Source organism: Triturus cristatus, chromosome 7 (genome assembly GCF_964204655.1).
Source record: "Triturus cristatus chromosome 7, aTriCri1.1, whole genome shotgun sequence".
NCBI lineage: Eukaryota > Metazoa > Chordata > Amphibia > Caudata > Salamandridae > Triturus > Triturus cristatus.
The window spans coordinates 1,787,173,569-1,787,195,427 of NC_140590.1; the positions used below are offsets into that span (position 1 = coordinate 1,787,173,569).

General features: G+C 46.7%; 1 protein-coding gene across 1 annotated transcript in view; it reads right to left on the reverse strand.

Annotated features, from left to right (window-relative positions):
* Nucleotides 1-7,398: 7,398 nt before the first annotated feature.
* The window catches only part of LOC146813130 (olfactory receptor 5V1-like), a 109,962-nt gene continuing 95,501 nt past the window's right edge, over nucleotides 7,399-21,859 (reverse strand). The window contains exon 6 of the mRNA XM_085614709.1: nucleotides 7,399-8,443. Within this exon, the coding sequence (XP_085470835.1) occupies nucleotides 7,486-8,412 (927 nt within the window). The 5' untranslated portion in view covers nucleotides 8,413-8,443 and the 3' untranslated portion in view covers nucleotides 7,399-7,485. The remainder of the gene's footprint in view (nucleotides 8,444-21,859) is intronic.

Here is a 21,859-nt window from a genome sequence, read left to right on the forward strand (position 1 = left end):
TAGAAAAAGCACAGCATGCAACACCATATTACGTTTCCACTCATTGCCATTGAAAACAGCACACTTATGGAGAAATCCTGTGTGCAAAAAGAATTTGCAGCACAGAGGCAGGTTTTGAACAAACTCAAGATGAAATATGGCCTCTACAGATGGAGGAATAAATCCAGAACCATGTGTCTAGAGCTACACAGCACAGACTCCACCAACAAGGGTGAAAAAGTAAAGTCTACTACAGAAATGTTATAATACACTGCATTTACCGTGATGCTTTGGGGCAAATTGAGATGTTAGACAGTGTGCTCCCACCCTCCTTCAGTTTGAAAAGTAGGCCTGGATGAAACTCATGGAGCTTTGATCTGTGGAATTACGTGGATTTAAAAAAAACTCCATGAGATTCTGCGGAACTCCGCACAAACAGGCGGTAGAATGCTTGTCCGCCCATTCATGCTGCTTTTTCAGGCCAGTAGCATGTTCCACACTGAATAATAAGTGTGAATGGCACCATGTGGCCTGCATGGGACCGCCCCTTTTGTTTCACCTGCTTTCTGTTCTGTGCATGTTGCTGGGCCTACTTTTTAAATCCAATTTGAATCTCCCAATCCTCCCCATACCACTCATCCACCCCTCATTTACCCTTCTTTTATCAGTATGTGTCTTTCAGTGTGTGTATTTTAGGTTTTTGTCTGTTTTTTAATTGTCAATTACTTTGTGTACTTTTTTGTTTTCCCTTTCTTCGTTGTGTTTTACTTTCTTTATTTCTTCCTTTCTGCTTTGCTGTTTTCTTTTTCCTACTTCTTTTTGCCCTCCGCCGCGATGTCTCAGCAACAGGCAGCAAGTGGTGGCACAAGTCCAGCTGCAGCAAGTCACCACACCTTGCGGTTGCCAGCACCACAAAGAGGTGCATCCCCACTCAGTGTTTTCAGAGGCAGGGTTGACCGCACTTGTTTTTTATGTGCACCGCCACCTCCCATCCATGCTGGCAGTAGGTGGCAGGCCTGGAAGAGGCCCTGCAGGAGCATCGGCTGCTCTTAGGGAGAGTACACTGGTGCATGTGCTGGAGCACTGTTGTTCAGCACATGATGCAGCAACTGACACACCGTTGGGCTAACCTGCTATACGGAGAACAGGACCTGATCAACCTGCTAGGTGTCGAGCTCGCAGGGCTTGGTGAGTAATTATGTATTTTTTGTTTTCTAAAATGCTAATTTGTTTTCAAATTGCATGCTGCTCAAGATCAGATGTAAGTTAAGTTCATGCTACAAATAATATCTTATCCAGCTTGAGCTAGCCAGGTGCTTGGCACTACCTAATCGTACTTATTGGCGATCTCTTGGGCTGATTATTTAAGAAGTCATGCAGACTTCTCTGTCCTGTCAATAACATAGAGGTAGTATATCAGTGAGTTAGTGTTCTCTGTGCCTTTCTTTAAGTAGCTCATACAGTCCCAATATCTCAGTGATATGTGCTATGCATCTATGCATTTGAAACGGAGACTGAGTTGGCCCATAAAAGGGGGTTAAGAAGCATAGATCATTCATTGCAATGCAATAGTAGTTCAAAATGTAGATTAAGTTTAGGAAATTAGGACTAGGGCTTAGGTTTAGGAGATTAGGAATAGGTCAACTCAATACTAGTACTATGGGTGATCTGGTTCAGAGAAGTACAATGCTACTGTATCTGCCTGTCAAAATATTTTTGGGTAGATTAGCTGTATCACTGATCAATTTATTTATCTTCTTATTTCTTACATCAGTACCCAAGGGTTAGAGGGCATCACAGGGAGGTGAGGAGGCCACCACCAGTGTTGAGGCGGGTGGAACTACCACCACAAGTGCCACGGCCAATGGTTCTGCCGGCCCCAGTAATTCCTGTTATTTCTCTAACTTTTACCTCTTCCCAATATTGGAACTATTTAATACGTTTTCCTTGATTATTTTGTATACTGTCTCCTTTTTTTCAACTCTAATGTTTGTTAAATTCTTGTCACCCCTGCATTATCCTCTTTTCTATTTTTCATGTTTCTGTAGCTGACTTCCTCCTGTCTGTACTCTCTACCTTTCTTCTACTTTGCTAGTAAGCTTTCCCTATCACCCTATATATCTTGTAGTACTGCAAGACTAAGAGACTGGATTTTTAGTACTCTACTGTGAAGAATGCTGGCCTAAGTAAGCTATTATTCATGGAGCATGTTTGCTGAAAAGACTTTCTTGCTCATGGTCAAACAGTCAAAACAAGAGAGTGGCCATAGTCTTGGACCCCACCATCATTCACTTATACAGTATACCAGCAGTTTTCATGACAGTGCAGCATGGTAGGAAAGTGTGAAGTCCCATTGCTTTTGCAAACCAAGAAAGACCATATGTTCTTCATTGACCATTTAATCCTTCATTGCACTTCAATGACTCAGAATCATCATAGCCATTGAAACCCAACAAACCTTCCAAAGTGATAGTTTCGATAGAAGACACTGCTAACCAAACTCGAGTGAGGCATTGTGATTGTACTTTGTTAAAAATATTGTTAATTACTTAAAAGGCGAAACTGGCATCTAAAATGTGTATGGTTTTTTTCTAGCCACACAGGCCACTAGAGCCAGGGCCGGCAGCGTCAGCAGTGCCATTGCAGCAGAGGCGGCCACGGAGGTGATTGGAAAGGGAGTCCCAGCTGTGTCAGGGATGGTTGGTGGTAAGTCATAATGTTTGCTTATTTACAAATTAAGTATAGTGTATTTGTTAAGCGAGGCAGCTATCTCACCCATTCTCATTCATCACCTATCTGCCAATGGCATTTCAGCACTGTGTCCCAACTGCAGCTTGGTTCAATTTGGCACTGCAGTGCTGGCTGTGCAATGAGAGTCTTCTTCAGTTAATGTGGCCTTACAAAGTTTTCAATGCATTCCATACTGAAAACAAGGGGGCAGATTTATGTCTCCTGGCGCATCCCTGCAAATCAGCAGGAATGCGCCAGGAAAGATGCGTCACGCAAGTTTACCCTTGCGCCACCACAGATGCAGCACATCGTGGTGCAAGGATAAACAGATGCGTGACGCATCTGATGGCGTAAGGGCGGCGCATTGCTGGAGTCGCGTCGCAAGCACGACGCAACTCCAGCAATGTTTAGGGGCTGCCCATACCTAACATGCTGCGTCATGCCTTACGCCTGCTTCAAGCAGGCGCAAGGCTTTGACGCAGCAGCGTCGGAAAAGTGACTGAGTGAAATCTTGTAGATTTCACTGCGTCACTTTTCCGAGGCTTTTTCCGATGGAACGCCCACCCTGCATACATTAAACCTGACGCAGGTTTAATGTAGCGCAGGGATTTACAACGTGACGCATCTCCCTAGATGCGTCACATTGTAAATAAGGCGCAACATGGTGCATGGTTTACGCCGCCGCTGCGTCACAAAAGTGACGCAACGGCGGCGTAAAAGTGGCACAAGTCTAACATAAATCTGCCCCAAGGTGTGTTTCATACTGCCCACTCAATCACCTCCTACTAGTACTTCACTTCATTATTCTTTCCCAAGTTCTGACCCAGCCTACCAAAAAGATTGAAAAATCTATCCTCGGCATGTGCCACATTTTGTTGACCAAGGGCCAGATGTAGGTGGCTCAATACCGATCGGTAACGCCGAAATTCGGTAAATTTCGACCGTTATTTAGCCATGTGCGATGTAGGTATTACCGAACGCCATCGGTAATACCGAATCAGTAAAAATAAGGTAAACCAGTTACCGATTCCTTATTTACCGAGCAGCAGACACCGGAACACTAAAATACCGAATCGGTAAATAAGAAATCGGTAATAAATCGCAAATGCAATGTACCAAAAATTGATAATACCAAATTTGCTAAAAATCGGTATTTAAGAATCGGTAATTACCACAGACTCAAAGCAGGTAGTAATCAGGTGCACTGCATAAAAACAGCCCCAAAATACAACAGTGTGAACACAATGGCGGCCCTCTACGTTATAGCAAGGCGGCTATGTTTGCGAGCAGCAGGACTGAGGGTCTGAAGACGGGAAGAGCGTGTGTTCAGACTGCGTGTCACACTGTTCCAAATGACTGAGGCAGAAATACATGAGAGGTACAGGCTACACCCACAAACCATCCTAGACCTGATACGGGACCTGCACCCATTCCTGGAGCATCAGACACCAAGGGCGCATGCCATACCAACACATGTGCAGGTGCACTGTAGCCTGCACCTACTTGCATCAGGAAGTTACCAGGGTGTGATAGCTGTAGCAGGTGGTATGTCACAGAGTTGCCTGTCCTGTTTCTTCAACTCCTTCTTGGATGCCATGATGCAGAGAATGCATCACTGCATATGCTTCCCCAGCACACAGGCGGAACTGCAGAAGACAAAGCTGGATTTCTACCAAAAGGCACAGTTCCCACATGTAATAGGGTGCATTGATGGGACCCACATACCAATCTGCCCACCTGCTGCTACAGAATACATATACCGCAACTGCAAATCCACGCATTCCATCAACGTGCAGGAGATATGTGATGCAGACAACATCATCACTGACATCGTGGCCAAATTTCCAGGGAGTGCCCATGACTCATACATATTCAGGAACAGCGGGATCTACACACGTCTGGCTGGTGGTGAATTTGAAGAAGGATACCTGCTAGGTAAATCAATGTGACACACCCTGATGTATACCTTGGATGAATGTATTGGTGACTCCAATTAATGGCACTTTCTTTCCCATTTAGGTGACAGCGCATATGCTGTGCGGTCATTTATCCTAACTCCATTCCTCAACCCTTCCACCCCAAGTGAGAGGAGATACAATGTGGCACATAAAAGCACACGAAACGTTGTGGAGCGCACCTTTGGACTACTAAAAAGCAGGTTCCGTTGCCTCCACAAAAGTGGAGGTGCACGGCAGTATCGCCCCATCATCTGCTGCAAAATAATAGCAACATGTGCAATGCTGCATAACCTTGCCACAAAGAAAGGAACAGCTGTCCTCCTCGTACACCTCTATCTGCTGGAGGGTGGCCACCGGATGCCTCCTGCCTCTCGGTGCTGGTGGATTTGATGGTGGTGGTGGTGATGATGGTGATGGTTGTGGTGATGGTGATGGTGATGGTGGTGGTGGTGGTGATGGTGATGGTGGCGGTGGTGGGGTGGTGTGCCCTGCAGGTGGCTAGACCTCCTCCTATTGTCTCCTCTCTGTCCTGGATGCCTTTACTTTGCTCCCCTCTGCTGCCCTGCGAGATGGCTCGCCTGTGAAGACAGAATGTACATATGCTCACTTATCTGGCAGCATTTGCATTGTAATAAATGTCATGCCTGACAATCACACTGAGTGTCCTCTGCTTGCTAATTGCTAATTGGTGTCACATGCCTTTGGGTTTAGTGGACTGACTGTTCTGACATGTGTTACTCCTGACGACATCTCCCATAATGCATTGCAGGTTTTAAGTAAAACATGGACTGGAGTAGGAGTTCCTATGCCACTTTGGGGATTGGGGGTAGGGAGTGGGGGGCACAGCATGCTGTGAATGCATCTTACCTTGTTTGTTGGCAGCTCTGGCTGAGCTGTCTGCATTGCCAATTCCACTCACACTCTCCGGCTGCAGGGTGGACTCAACCAGGAGTTCCAGAGCAGTTGGTGCAGGTGCTGTGTTCCTCCCTCCACCTGTACGTTCGGCCTGCTTCTGCCTCTCTGCCATCCTCGCCTTCGCTGTCTTCCTTAGATCATACCATCTTTTTTTAAGGTCCTCAATGGAAGCGCTGGTTGACTCCGATGGCATTGATCGTTCCCTGAATTGCAAGCCAGATCTGCCTTTTTTGTGACTCTGGCACGTGCAGGGACTGTTTTCCAAATAATATATCGTGGTCCTTGGTCACATCCTAAATGAGGACCTCCAGCTCATTGTCACTGAATTAGTGCTTCCTTTTTCTTTCTGCAGACTCCTTCTTCCTCTCCTGGTTGGCCATTTTGCTGAGTATTGGTTGCAAAATTCAGTTGGTTTGCTCCTGGCTTCTCTGCTCTGCTCCCTGCCTCACAGTCAGCTCCAGGTTCAGTGCAGCTGCATGAGTGTGGCCACTTCCTGTTTGGGAGTTTATGAGGATGCACAGGATTGGCTGATTCCACATTTACGGATTTTTAAATTACCAATTCGGTATTTACCGATTCGGTATTGGGGATTCGGTAATAACGAATCGGTAATGGGGATTCAGTATTTTTTTTACCGATTCATTCCGAATCGCTATTTTTTTGCGATTTTTACCGAATCAGTAATTTTTACCGATTCTTTACGTGCATCTGGAATACCGAGTTCTTAATAACGAATCGGTAAAATTCGGTATTAAGGAATCGGTATTTCAGGATTACCTACATCTGGCCCCAAGTGATTTAGGTATAGATACTTCATGGCTTTCATAATGGATTTGCGCCTGTTAAAACTTATCGTTATTCATCAGCTACAGTGACTGACTAAGCCAAAGCTTAGCACATGAGGATCAATGACACCTCTACCTAGCCTAATCCCTCTAATTTACCGTGCAGTAAAGTAACTGTATATAGCGTTTGAGCTCCTAGAAGTAGTTGTAACTAAGACTCGCCATCTGTTTATCTCCCCACAAGCAAAATATGATCTAATATTATCTAAATCCCGAGAAGCTAGGGCATATCAGACCCTTAAACAGTTCCCAGCTATCATAAGTCATCACTAAAGCACATGCATACTAGTTTCCCCACACAGATAAAAAACTCAGCAAGTATTGCCACAAATGGCACACACACACTTAGGCAAACGCACTCCCCTGTCCAGAAGGAGGAATCTTCGACACTAACATAATCAAACACAAAAGAACACACATTCAAAGCAAATTCAGAGCAAATATGTAGGGCAAATGAAGACCAGAAGAGAGGCACTGTTAGAACTGTGTGTTATGTTCAAATGCTTTACACATTGCCCTGAGATAAGCCTGTCTGCTTGTGCCAAACTACCCAGGGGTGAGCAGGGCTTATTTTAGATGTGTAATCCCCTTACCCTGACAAGAAGGAAGGATCCCTACTTGGACAAGGTGCACACTTTTGCCAGCTGGAGCCACCCATTTTTTAACAGCACCCCTAAGTCTAGCCTTGCAAATATCCACTGAAGTTTAAGAGTCAAAAGCGCTGAAGATTCTATTTGTGTCCCACATTGTATTTTCTAGTAAACCTTTGTGCCATTTGCATGTTTGTATTATTTCCTTTTTTGTCTTGATAGAGAAACAATTCCCTTTGCTATACAATTGTTGACCATGTCAGAAATGAAAATGATGAAATTATTTGTTATGAAAAAGCTGAGGATTCAACATCAAACTGATCTCTTGATGAACAACAGATATCATTCAATCAAGATTTCACAGTGCACAGGGACGTCCAGTATCGTTTCCTGATTCTATTTCATCAGCAATTTAATATGCAACATGGGTTTGGCAGCCTCTCCCAGTGAATGTTCTTCTTCCAGAGTCTACAGATTATTCTTTTTATTTCTCAGAGCATTTTTAAACTCTGTGTTTTTCAGGCAGTATATAATGGGGTTACAGAGGGGAGTGAGAGCGATATATGACAAAGAGGAAATCTTAGTGTTTTTCGTTGAATATGTTGATGCGGGACGCACATAGGTACCAAAGAGAGAACCAAAGAAAATAACAACTACAGTGAGATGAGACCCACATGTTGAGAAGGCCTTGTGCTTCCCGCTTTTAGATTTAATTTTAAAAATGGATGAGGCAATATTGACATAAGAAAAAATGATTAAGTTAAAGCAAAAGAATGCCACAAATACACCTAACATGTAGGTAAGTGTCTCAATCGTGTGAGTGTTGCTGCAGGAAATCTTCATGAGAACTGTGGGATCACAGAAAACATGGTTGATTGTGTGGGATTTGCAGAATGAGAGCTTAGACAGTAATACAGTATGTGGCAGTGCCATAATGAAGCTTAGTGCCCAGTTTCCCACAGCCAAACCGAAGCAAACAGTCTTATTCATGACAACCGGATAGCGTAAGGGACTGCAGATGGCAACATACCGATCAAGAGCCATTACCGCAAGGAGAATATATTGTACAATCACAAAAAACATGAAAAAGTACACCTGCATAAGGCATTCAGTAAAAGAAGTATGTGTATTCTGCATAAAGTAGTGGGCCAGCATCTGCGGGAAAATGACTGAGGTGTAACAGATGTCATTAAAGGACAAATTTGTGAGGAAGAAATACATAGGTGTGTGCAGCTGTGATTTGCAGTAAGTGGTTGTCATAATTAATAAGTTTCCTACAAGTATTAAGAGGTATATCACTGAAAATGCAGCGCAAAGTGGAACTTGTAGTTGTGGAAGATCTGAAGATCCTACAATCAGGAAATCCTTCATTGAGCTCTGATTTTCTTCTTTCATTCTCCCAATGATGCAGCAGTTTCTAAAAAGACTGAAAACAAAAACACCAGTAATGTCAATGCAATAATTATTAATTAGGAGCTGAAGACAGATGCTTTTTCTCAAATAGCTACTTGAAAACTTGAATGCATCCTATGATGTCATTACTTCTTTGTCTGTTTCAAAGTTGTTATTGAAAAATTTCTCCTACCAGTAAGAAAGGGAGATAATAATAAGAGTGGGTGTGAGTCCACAACAAGTATTGAGGCTATAATCTTGTCAGGCTAAAGTGGTTTCAGTAATTTAAGCCCAACCCTCTGGTAACTACGGCACAGAAAATACTTTAAGTATAAATGTATTTATCAGTAAAATAGTTGAAAATTCAAACCTCTTACAACCTATTGAATACAAAAAGATACATAATTTAATGAGTAACAAGAACAACCCAGAATAGATTTATGGCACAAAGCGCCAAGAAAATGTAAAGTGCCAATCAGTACTAGCTGTTCTTATTTGACTACGACCAATATACAATTTCGGTTTGACCACGATGCAGCATAAGATAAATACACCAAGCCTGTTTGTCATAGTCAAAGGCTTTACCTTCAGATTAAGTGCCTTATTATGAGTTTGGCGGTCCTCCAATGGTGCTGCCACCATGCTGTCCAAAGGAGGACCGCCAAAGCTGTGTTGCACCTACCTGCGGGATTACAATTGCAATCCATGATAGGCAGGCAGTGCTGCATTGGTCTCATGGTGGTGGGCTATTAGGCTCATAGGAGAGCCTAAAATGCAGCCCCCAATCATGACAGCACCTGCAGCAAGTTTCTGCATGGTGTGGCATGCAAGCCACACTGTGCAGGAACAGGGGTGAAATACCAGGAAGGCACAACATGTGCCCTACTGCCTGTACCCCCAGGCCTTGATTTGCTAGGTTTCCCTAGGTGCCGGCAGAGCTATGGTTCAAAAACTACAGCTAGGCACTTTGCCAAAAAGGGTCATATTTCATTGCGAAATTGAGGTGTGTCCACATTGTGTTTTGCATCGTTTCCTGTCGCGGGCACTAGGCCGACCCACACAAGTGAGGTACAATTTTTCTGGGAAGGCTTTGGGGAATGCGTGGTGTGTGGAAATTTGTGGATCCACGCGGATTCCAGAACTTACCACCACAGAAATGTGGGGAGAATGTGTTTTTTTTGACAATTGTTTTTGGTTTTGCAAGGGATTCTGGGTAACAGAACCTGGAGGGAGACAGTCAAGTCACCCCATCCTGGATTTCCCTGGGTGTCTAGTTATAAAAAATGTATAGGTTTGCTAGGTTTCCCTAGGTGTCAGCAGAGCTAGCGTTCAAAAACTACAGCTAGGCACTTTGCCAAAAAAGGGTCATTTTTCACTGCGAAATTGAGGTGTGACCACGTTGCGTTTTGTACCATTTCCTGTCGCGGGCACTAGGCCGACCCACACAAGTGAGGTACCATTTTTCTCGGAAGACTTTGGGGAATGCGGGGTGGGTGGAAATTTGTGGATCCATGCAGATTCCAGAACTTTCCACCACAGAAAAGTCGGGATAATTTGTTTTTTTGCCAATTATTTAGGTTTGTAAGGGATTCTCGGTAACAGAACCTGGTGGGAGGCACCCAAGTCACCCCATCCTGGATTTCCCTGGGTGTCTAGTCTTAAAAAATGTATAGGTTTGCTATTCTTCCCTAGGTGCCGGCAGAGCTATGGTTCAAAAACCATAGCTAGGCACTTTACCCAAAAAGGGTCATTTTTCACTGCGAGACTGAGGTGTGTCCACGTTGCGTTTTTTGCCGTTTTCTGTTGCGGGCACTAGGCCAACTATGACTCAAATTACTCATTTGTAGGGGTGGGCGGAATTTGCGAAATTCACTTTCGCAAATTATCGCGAAAATGTTAAAAATCTCTGCAAACACGCGGAAATATCACAAAGATGCGGACTTTTTTTCCCGCCCGTTAGCGGTATGTTCTGCGTGGTCGCGGCTCGCCAGCTTACCCATGCGGTTGCTCGCGGGCGCGGCCATCTTTTTTTCACTTGTCTCACGGTGCATGATCGCGACAAGAAAGACGAGATCGCGCGACGAATGATGTTACTGAGGAAATTCGATTTTCGATCTCGATCGTATTGACCCGCCATTTTGTAATCCGCCGCCATTTTTTGTTGCCCTCACTCAGGCAGCACGACGAATGAAGTCCTTTCTGCTTTTCCTACAACATCGTGTCAAAATAGCCTTCTGCCTCTGTTTACAAAGCTGGTGTTAGGGACTGGCCGAGTACACTAATCCCTGTCTGGTTTTCCTAATCCCTGTCTCAACTATCTGTTGGTTCACACTATTCTCTTCTGACTTTATCTTATCTTCTGGCCTTCTCTGTCCTCTGCTCGTATTCTCTCGTTTCACAACTGTCCCACAAAACACACAAATGTATCTCGCCACCTGCGAGTCAGCTACAGACACGTTAATAAATTAACCCGTAAGGAGGAGCGACAAACACAGTTGTACTAGCTGCAGCTAATAAAATCTGATCTTTTACGTTGACAGAGTGTCCCCGTGTCTCTGTTAGCTGAAGCAGGAGAACCCAGGAGATTAAGGCGTACCCTGCGCTGCCAGGCAAATAAGGTTCTGGTTCTTCATTACTGCAGGCGCGAAATGTCGCGAGACAGCGCAAATGGCTACCAATAATCGAACATCTCGTGGTGAACGCGACCGGATCGGGAAAACTTGTCGGCGAACGAGGGGAGTCAGGTAATGCGATCGCGCGCATGCAAGAATGTATTATTTCACAGCACGAGCAAGCAAAGAATTTCCGGTAAAATGCGGATTGCGAAAATTTTGACATTTTGACATTTTTGCGCTCTCCGCGGAACGCGAAAATGTCAAATTATCGCAATTTCCGCGAGCGGACCACATTTTTAGCCCAGGCCTACTCATTTGCCAGCACACAACAATGCTGCTACCATGACTAAAATATTACAGGAAGTGTGGGACAACAACCAACTCTGGTCTACCGCCTTCAGGCTGATCCAACAGTGTTTGGTTTATCTCAGCTACAATGTAGGTAAAGGGACTCGGGGACCTAGGGCAGGATATGCCATCCCCACATCACCTTTTGAAGTGCTGCAAATGAATTATATTCAAATGGAATGATGCAACAACCTTAAATATGTTTTGGTGGTTGCTTGTGCGTTCAGCAAATGGGTGGAGGCTTACCCGGTTAGAGACAACGCAGCCCTAACCACCGCCAAGATATTGCTGAAGGAATTCTTTCCCCGCTACGGCCTTTGCCGACTCCTATGAAGTGACAGTGAGAGTCACTTCATTGGAGAAATTGTCAAGAATATACTATCAGGATTAGGGGTTCAACAAAAATTTCATGCCGTCTTCCACCCCCAATCAGCAGGCCTAGTGGAAAGATACAATGCCACGATCAAATCCAAACTAGCCAAAATAGTAGAAACTACGGGGCTAAAATGGCCAGATGCGCTATCACTGGCCCTTCTAGCAATAAGATCTGTCTCGCATTCCCGCACCGCATTGACTCCATATGAGGTGGTCTTTGGATGCCCAATGGACATCTGGGGCGCACCCCCTGCTACCACATTGTCTGAATTATTGAGTGATTATTTGTCCGTACTTACACAAACTTTGTCTTCCATTCATCAGCAGGTCCAGGAAGCATTGCTTGATCGATCCACTGGGCCGGGGCATGCCACCCTACCGGGGAATTTTGCTATGGTAAAGAATTTCGCTCGAAAGAAGACGCTCGAACTCTGGTGGAGAGGGCTCCTGCTAGTACTTCTGACCACTAGAACGGCCCTGCGAGTGGAAGGCAAGAAATCTTGAATACATGCTGTGCACTGCCGGAAGATCCCCAGCATCACTCAAACTGATCCTAACTTGTCCACCTACAAGGAAGTTTTAATGTGCGACCCCCCCTGTGTATGGTCTCCCAGAACCAGAACTGGAATTATTTTCAAAGATAACACCATGCCAGCTAAAGAAAGATACAACCTCCGCCCCCGCACGGCCTCTGGAGCTCCAGCGACCGGACAGGGGAGGTGAGCCAAAAGTCGAAGGGCGGTAGTATTACATGGAAGGGTGGATTGGTACTCCAGGTAGCGGGGTACTGAGAAGCCTAGCCAGGAGAAGGAAACACCAGCTACCGGCAACGCATAGGGCTCACCTTTTCTCTCCAACAGCTGTAGAGCCCAAAAGAAGACTGATTATGACAAACAACGAAACCATGGAACTTTCCAACAAGAAGATAGCACTATGTAACAAACTGCCTAATAACAGGTCAATAGCTTTGACAACAGTTCTCCTCCTCACTATTATCTTCGCCATCCTCTTCTGGATCCTAGAGGAAGGGGCACCAGCCAAGGATACCATATTGCCCACTAATGCCATGCCTCCTGAACACGCCCATGTCTCCTTGTCCCCTTATCTCCAATATAGGCGACAAGAGTTTTGGAACAACACCTTCATCCAAATGTTGAATCAACATAATGAGGTATTGAATAAAACAAACTGTTGTGTCTGTGGTCTCCTGCCTCACTCCACAGAGAATAACATACCCTTCCTACCTTACTCTTATTCTATACATGCCTCTTGTGCTGCCTGGATGTCACTCATCATGGGCGCCCATCGGTCCAGCGGCCTTGCCGACATCACTCTCCAACAATTGCAAGATGAGTTCTGGCAAAACAAAACGGGCAATGCTGTTTGTCCAAAGAACAATTCTACACGCATGTCTGAGGATGAGAAGGAGGAAATGCTGGTATTCGACTCTACCAGTAGAATAGGCTTCTCCAGCTTCAAAGCAAGGACACCCGCCAAGCGGACCCCACCGCTAGCTGTTGTTCGCATTCCTGGACTAATGTGTATCAGAGGCTTAGGTATTGAGTACGTTGGGGACAGCTCTTGTGCCGTGACAACAGCTCTGAATATGACATCTCCACCTCCCCTTGTTGCCTCCCCAAACACCTACTTTGTGTGTGGAACAAAGGCATACACTTGGCTTCACGAGAACTGGGGAGGCACAAAGCTTTCCTCCTTTCCCCTGTTTACATTGCTTCTCCTATTCATCATCGCGCCTGCCGCAGCAACGATGTGGATGAACAAACAGACACAACCTCTCAACAATTCCTGGATGCCATGAAGGGCATCCTTCCCTTCTGGGGACCAATGGCAAACAGTGGAGCCATTCGCCACATCACCAGAGTCATGGAAGCCACCTTCAACATCACAGCTGGTATTTTGGCCAACAACACTGCTGAGCTCCAAGCGGTGCGCCTCGTCACTCTACAAAATCGCATGGTCCTTGATGTCATCCTAGCTGACTGCGGAGGAGCATGTCGCATCATCGGCACCAGCTGTTGCGTGTATGTTCTGGATCATTCATCATCTGTCTATGAGGCTATTTCCGCACTCCATCAAATAGCCTCTGACCTCCATCAAGATGCAGACTCATGGTCCCTTGGTTCTTGGATATGGCAACTTCTGCTGACATGGGGATGGAAGGTTCTAATGATCATCCTGATACCTCTTGCCCTGGTTCTCTTTTGTTGTCTTTGCCTTCAATGTGGTTCCCCACTCTGTGGCCTCTGCGCAAATGCTATCAAGTCAGTCCCCGTAAATGCACAGGTCAAGAACGATAAAATAAGGACTGAACGTGAGACACAGCTATTGATGAACATTGTAATTGACTAAAAAAAAAATGGTTTCGCTTATGGCAAAAGGTGAGACTGTGGAAAAGTTGGTCTGTTATCTTGCCATTCACTCTGCCATTTTGTGCTATACCCTTCATGACTGACCTTCTCTCTGTATCACAAACACTCTGGAGTTCCACTTTTGACCTTCCTCATTCCTGCACGGACGCTCACATCCTGTTTGTGCTTTGACCTGCAACAAACTGACCAGCCCATGCTCAACCAGTCGGACAGGGAGTTTCCCAGATGTTTATCGTCCTCACCCTGCACACTATGCCCTGCATGCGTCCAACAGCTACCATCTGCAGGCCTATCAGATTGACCTCTGCTTGCTGTGTAATCATTCCTCTCGCCTGTGCCCTGCAGGGGTCCAACAACTACCATCTGCGGACTTATCCGATCGAACTTTACTTGTCGTATAAACATGCTTTTCGCCTACACCCTGCAGGGGCCTCACAGATACCATCTGTGGACTTATCAGATTAACCTTTGTTTGACATATAATCATGCCTTTTTCACCTATGTCCTGCAGGGGCCAAACAGCCACCACCTGCTGATTGTATCAGAACTGACCATTGCTTGTCTGTAAATTATTGGTGTTTGTTATTGTTCACCTAGCACGCACAGGGTGAGGATGAAGGGTATATAAGGTGCAGAACCAAAGCACTCAGCAGACTGCCTCCTCAGACAGCTATGGGTGAATGTTGTTGATGCTTTCTCTCTCATGAAATTGTAATAAATATCCTTTCTCTCCATGCTCCAGTGTTGGTCTCAGTTTGTATTCCGGACCCGTGGACTATAGGGTGACCATGCACCTTTGGGTGGTCCCCCAAAAGACCCCCAAATCCACACATAATGCTCTCAGTTCCATGAATGGGAGTCTATCATACTGGGAATCTTGAAGCCCATTGGCTTCTGGCAAGGACCTACTGGTTCCTGACCTTGAAGACATTACTAGTGTGGTGTGGTGTATTGTACTACCTACTCTGGTGTGGCCTACTAAATTCTCTTGAGTTGTAGAAAACGTGTGCTATCTCTTAACACACAATTCTAATTTCAATAGAACTTACTGTATTCTAAAGCTTGTATTATATGTACCTAGGGTACCTTTAGTGTTTTTTTCAGTTTGTTACTCGATTGAGGTTATCTTGTAAAACAATAGAGAGCTGAAATCCTACATGCTGCACACCAATGTGAGAAGTTGGCCTTATATATGTTGCCCACTAGTTATAGTGGGCACCTTGTATCAGTCCAAACAACCCCTTATTGGTTATAGGTTAAAGACAACCTTTATTGAAAGCTATCCTAGTGGTAGCTATGGAGAGCAGCCTTCAGGCTAAGTCTTGAAGGAATGTAAAGCAGCTTGTCTATAATCTCTTGAGTCACTAAATGAAAGATATCCACACCAGGTATATATATAAAATATATGTATTGATTACTAAACACACCCTCCTAGTCTATTTATGAGACTAGAGGTCAAAACACATAAGTTACACTTCAATAATCACAGTAAAATAGCACAAATACACGTCAGTTCTAGGGGCGAGACAAACCATATACTAAAATAGTGGTATAAGAACCACGACTTAACTAGACACAAGGCCTAGAGCCTGTAGGATCGCTGGGACCCCAAGGAACCACCCAAGGTAGTGACACAGGGGACCCACGGGGGCCGTGTGCAGTGTGAGAACACAGCCACAATCTCCTGTTAGCTTCGGGGAAAGTCGTGGTTAGATTTTTAAAGCATAGGGACACTTAGAAATGAGTCAGGACCAAACCCTATGAGACTTAGGAAGTTCTAGGGTCAACACCCACGGGAGCACCAGAGTACTCGTGTTACCTCACCCAGGGAAGTCCGGTGCATAGGTGTCAAATGGTGTCAGGTCGCGTCGACGATTTCAATGGGAGCTGGCAAAGAAGTGCTGCTGCCGGGAAGATGCAAAGTGTTCCAAGAGATCCAAGCCTGGATTGAAGATGAGAAGAACCTGAAAGCAGAGAGGACAGAGTTGGGGTCACTTGCCAGTGACCAGGAAGTCGATGAGCAGATGCCCACCGATGTCGGGTGATTTCAGGTGAAAGAGGTGAAGCTTGACTCTTCAGCCACGAGGAGCAGAAGGTGTCGAGGATGACCAGGAGCTGGATTCAAGCTGTGTGACAAAGGTTGTCGAGTGCTGCAGCATTGGTGCCCGGATTAGACACAACAAGCCTTGGCAATAGCAACCCATGCAAAAACGAGAAAGATGCTTCGGTGCAGACCAGCAAGGTCTGTGGGACTCACCACTTGGTAGGGAGTCGGGGCACATCTGGAGCAACCAGGAAATCCCAAGAAATACAAAGGTACCCCTTCAGGGACCCACCAGTCAACTGGCCAGGGATCGCAAAGGGGCCTCGAGACAAAACACAAAATGGCAGCCCACGGGTCACTCAGAATGACCAGGCCAACAATCTACAGTGGATTCAGTAACCGATGTGGGGGCTATAAGTCAGCCCAAACATGACTTCAAAAGACGTTGAGAAGTCAATGCACTTGCAGAAATGCATGGTGACCAGGCGTTCCAGTTCCACGCTACTCACGAGGGCTGTGGGTCTCAGCCTTTCTGGGAACTCGGGTCAGCCTCTGAGATGTCAGGAAATCCTCTTCCTGGGCTGCAAAAACTTTGGAGTCTAGCAGGAGCTTCGATGATGCAGACTGGCAAATTGCTTCGTTGGTGCCTGCCAAGCAAGGGAGTCACTCCTTGACCCCAAGGGAGATTTCTTCAGTCCTCTGATCTTGAGCAGAGCGTCGATGGTCCAGGATTCAGCTTCAGAGTTTCATCCAGGGTAATCTAAAGTCCTAAGGACAGGGGTCCCATACTTATACTAAGGTAGGGGGTTGGGCATACTCTGGGGACCCACCTATGGGAGGGTTTGGAAAGAGGGGTGGCTACACCCATTTCCTTTGTCCAGTTTTGTGCCAGAGCAGGAGCTGGAAGTCCCTGAACTGGTTTGAGCTGGACTATGTAGAGGGAAACCAAATGTGCCCCCAGTGCAGGACTTCAAAGCACTCAGAGAGTGCTCCCACCCAGCCCCAATACACATAAGCCTGTCTGGGAGGTGGTTACACCTCCCTGTGACAGGAAACCTATTGTCCAGGCCTCCCCTGCCAGAGTTTGGGTCAGCAGAAAGAGGCCAGACCCGTGTCTGTGGCTGCAGCATCTATTTTGTGATGCCAGGGCTCCATTAAGTTTCTACTGGGTACACCAGTGTTGTCATGTCTCTCTCTCTAGAAGGGTGGGATCATACTCCCACACCAGTTACTGGTGTGGGGGTATGATTCCAAGGTGTTGGACACCAAACACGACATGTTTCTGTCACGATCCGTCCACGGTCCAGTACTCCTCAGGATTCGAGCGATGCCATATGGTATCCACCTCTTGATATCCCCAACTCCTGCACTAAAGGCACGGAGGTATAGAGCGATCAAGTGAGGGAAGGGAAGGAAGGGAACAGCGGGGAGTAGAACCTGTAACGAAAAAATACACAAAGCAATACCTATATCTCTGTAATGCTACTCTCATTCCTTCTTGCTAACCTCAGACCCTTTCTGTGGGCTAACCCTCTGGAAAGACACCGCCTTTCCGCCTATGCCAACATTAGATTAATATCACATTTTGTCTCTAGTCATGGAAGCATGGGTTCTTTCTGAGAATAAAGTTTGAACCTGAGCATTAACAAGCATTCACCAACATGAGGTAATAGCAGAGACAAGAGTTTAAACGTTTACTAAATAATCCCACCTTCTCTCGTCCGGAAAGAGGGCCCCCTCTATCCGTACCATTAGAGACTAAACATGACCAAATAATAAAGATGAACTGCTCCCTGTTCTGACCAGAGAGTAAGTTACTACAGTTCAAAAGTCTTGTAGTGAGTCGTACCTCACTTGTGCACAAAGTCTCGCCCCCCACCTTCCTTACGAAATATTCCTATTTACTGCAGGAAAAAGGGAATCGGAGGGGTGTATAGTTTTTTGGGTGCAAGTACGAATATATACACTTCAACCACTCACCCCAGCGCTATGGAAAACAAGAAAACTAAACCCTACTAGGAATCCTGTTACCCGCTCACTTGCACGGTAACCTTAAGCAAACATAGAATCCAGCTGCTGGTTCTTGGGCCCGGGAATGTTCCTTGGGGTCCGACTTGGTTCTCTCCTTTCCGAGAGAATGTTGCACTTATCTGTACTCTGGGAGCCTCCTCCGAACGGCGTCTTCCTTCGCTGAAGAACCCGCGGACCTGTCTCCGACTCGCTCGCTTCTTCTCCGCGGCGTCTATCGGTTGCAGGCTCCACGCATTCGATTTCAGTCCTCTCCGGAATAACGCTATGACGAGGATGCTTCTCCCACTGGCTCGACGACGGACGTGCTTCTTTGAATTACGCACAGCGTCCATGGGGCGTCTCTTCGGTTTTGTAGGCGTGACTCCTCCCCTCCCGAACTGAGGGCAGGCTGGGAGTTGTAGGCAATGCAGGCGCGCGATTCCAGCGCTTGTGCTCTCGGCTTCCTGACAGTAGGTCCCCCTGCCCAGCGCCTCCTAGAACCGGGCTTGTCAGGGTGCCGTTGATAGAAGGACCTAATCCTGGCCGGGGCATGGACGTCACGACACGGCACCCACGAATCCTCTTCCGCAGTGTTTCCGGCCCATGAGACCAGGAACCAAAGACTACCACCTCGGAATTTGGCATCCAATATGCGCCGTACCTCGTACTCCTGTCCTTCGGCAGAGATTGCCGGAGGAGCTTTCTTTACCCCCCCTTTTGCCGGCTTCAGGAGATTGCAGTGGAATACCGGGTGTATCCTAAGAGAGCCTGGAAGGCGCAATTTGTAAGCCACCGGGTTAATCCTTTTTATCACTTGATATGGACCGATATATCTGGGGTGGAAAACACTCCTCAGTTTGAAACGGATATTTTTAGTGGACAACCATACCATGTCTCCTTCCTGATACTGAGGTCCTGCCACACGATGTCTGTCTGCCCATTTTTTGTACGTCAGTTTCGCTTTTCCCAACAGCTTCCGTACTAGCACGTGTCCCTCGCGCAACAACCTCATTCGGTCGTGAACCGACGGTTGATTACTCGCCCCTCTGGGCACGATTATGGGTAGGACGTTGGCGTTGAAGCCGTAATTGGCTGAAAAGGGAGATGTGCCAATGGAACTGTGCGTTGTGTTGTTATAGGACAGTTCGGCCATCCACAGCAAAGAAACCCAAGAGTCCTGTGCCTCCTTAGCATAGCATCTCAGATATTTCTTTAATGTTTGATTAAGTCGTTCCGTTTGCCCGTCTGTCTGCGGGTGGAAGCTTGTGGAAACTGCTGAGTCTATGCACAGGGAATGACACCACCCTTTCCAGAAACTGGCGATGAACTGAGGACCCCTGTCGGACACTATGATTCGCGGGACGCCATGAATCCGCACCACGTGTTGCAACAATAACTGGGCTGTTTGGCTAGCCGTGGGTAAGTTTTTGCATGGGATGAAATGCCCCATCTTGGTCAGGCTATCTACCACCACCAGGATGGCTGAGCACCCTTGATCCACCGGGAGTCCTGTTATAAAATCCACGCTAATGTTCTGCCACGGTGAATGCGGCGTGGGCATGGGACAGAGCAGTCCCCTAGCTGGGGCGCTGGTCGATTTCCCTCGGGCGCAGTCCTCACATCGGGATACCCATTCCGTGACGTCTGAGACCATCGAATCCCACCAAAACGATCTTTTCATCAAAAGGATGGTCTTCTGAATGCCCTGATGTCCCGCTAACAGCGATTTATGGCACCACTCAAAGGCCTTTTTCTGAAGAGACCGTGAGGGTACAAACAGACCATTCTGTTGAAAAGGCAGACCCTGCCGGATCAGTCGATCCGGTCTTTGTTCAGCCCATCGGTCCCAGGCCTCGGGGCTCTTGTATTTTCGTATGTCATCCAGATAATTCTCAGCCTTGATGGTGCAGAGGACCTTGGCCGGAGGTATGATAGCCTCTTCGGGTGCCTCCAATGCCCCTTCTGCGGTCCACACCCTAGATAGCGAATCCGCTTTCCGGTTATCCACCCCCGGTCTGAAGGTGATAACAAAGTTGTACTCCTCAAAAAAGAGCATCCACCTCATCTGTCGGGGAGACAGGTGTCTCGCAGCCTTTAAGTATTGTAAATTCCGATGATCGGAATATACGGTGACCGGAAATCTGGCACCCCACAAATAGGGACGCCACTCCTGAAAAGCCTTCTTAATGGACAACAACTCCTTTTCGGCTATATTATAGTTCTTTTCCGCGGGGAGCAATTTCCTGGATAGGTAGGCTACCGGGTGCAGCTGCCCAGTGTCTTTGTCTCTCTGGGAGAGGATGGCCCCAATGGCCTCATTGGAGGCATCGGCTTCCACTATGAACGGGGTATCGAGCTGAGGGTGACGCAACACCGGAGCCGTAGTAAATGCTCCCTTGAGATACCCGAAAGCCTGGTCTGCTTCGGGGGTCCAAACAAACTGCACTCCTTTTCTGAGAAGCCGGGTAATCGGGAGGGCTATACTGGAAAACCCATGAATGAAGCGCCTATAGTAATTAGCGAAGCCCAGGAAACACTGAACTTCCCTCACATTACCTGGCACTGGCCACTCCTGCACCGCTTGGATTTTCCGTTCTGCCATACACATCCCCTCAGGACGGAGTATAACTCCCAAGAACTCGACTTCCGACACCCCAAACTCGCATTTACTCAGCTTGCAAAACAGCCTATGTTTCCTCAAAACCTGTAACACTTGTTTCACGTGTTCCTGATGACAGCTCTTGGCCTCTGAGTAAACCAAGATGTCGTCTATGTACACTATAACAGTTCTGTCTATGTACTCTCGCAAGACGTCATTTAAGAAGTACTGGAATGCCGCCGGGGCGTTACACAACCCGAACGGCATTACCAGATACTCAAAAAGCCCATACCGGGTCTTAAACGCCGTCTTCCACTCATCCCCCTTGCGAATGCGCACCAAGTGATAAGCCCCCCTGAGATCTAGTCGGGTATATATCTTGGCCTCACGCACTTGATCCAACAAGACCGGGATGAGTGGCAACGGGTATCTGTTGCGAACGGTGTTCTTGTTCAACATGCGATAATCACAGCAGGCTCTCAATTCCCCATTCGCCTTATTTATGAAGAATAACGGTGACGCCGCCGGGGACCGGGAAGGACGAATAAACCCTATATCTAGGAAGTGATCCAGGTATTCTCTGAGGTGTTTCGTCTCAGGTTCCGAGAGAGCATACACCCGACAGGTGGGCATGCTGGCTCCCTCCACCAGATCTATCTGGCAATCATAAGATCTATGGGGTGGAAGTGATTCGGCCTGAGATTTGCTGAAAACATCAGCGTAAGTAACGTATTCCCTGGGTAGACTCACTTCTTTTTCTGCTGCTGTAGCGGCAACAAAAGGGCAGGCTAAAGCAGCAGCACCTGAGTCCTTCCCCTGAATGCAAAGTTCGGTACAGATTTCCGACCTGAATAACACTGTCTTCTTTTTCCAGTCTATAGTTGGGTTATGAAGACAGAACCACGGCATACCCAGGATCACCTCATACTGAGGAGCCTCAATGATGTTTAAGGCTACGGTTTCGACGTGTCTCCCTTCTTCCGTTCTGGTTGTTAGGATTAGGTCCTCTGTTTGTTCAATGAGTAAACCTGAAGTAAGCGGCTTTCCGTCTACCGCCAATACTTCTTCT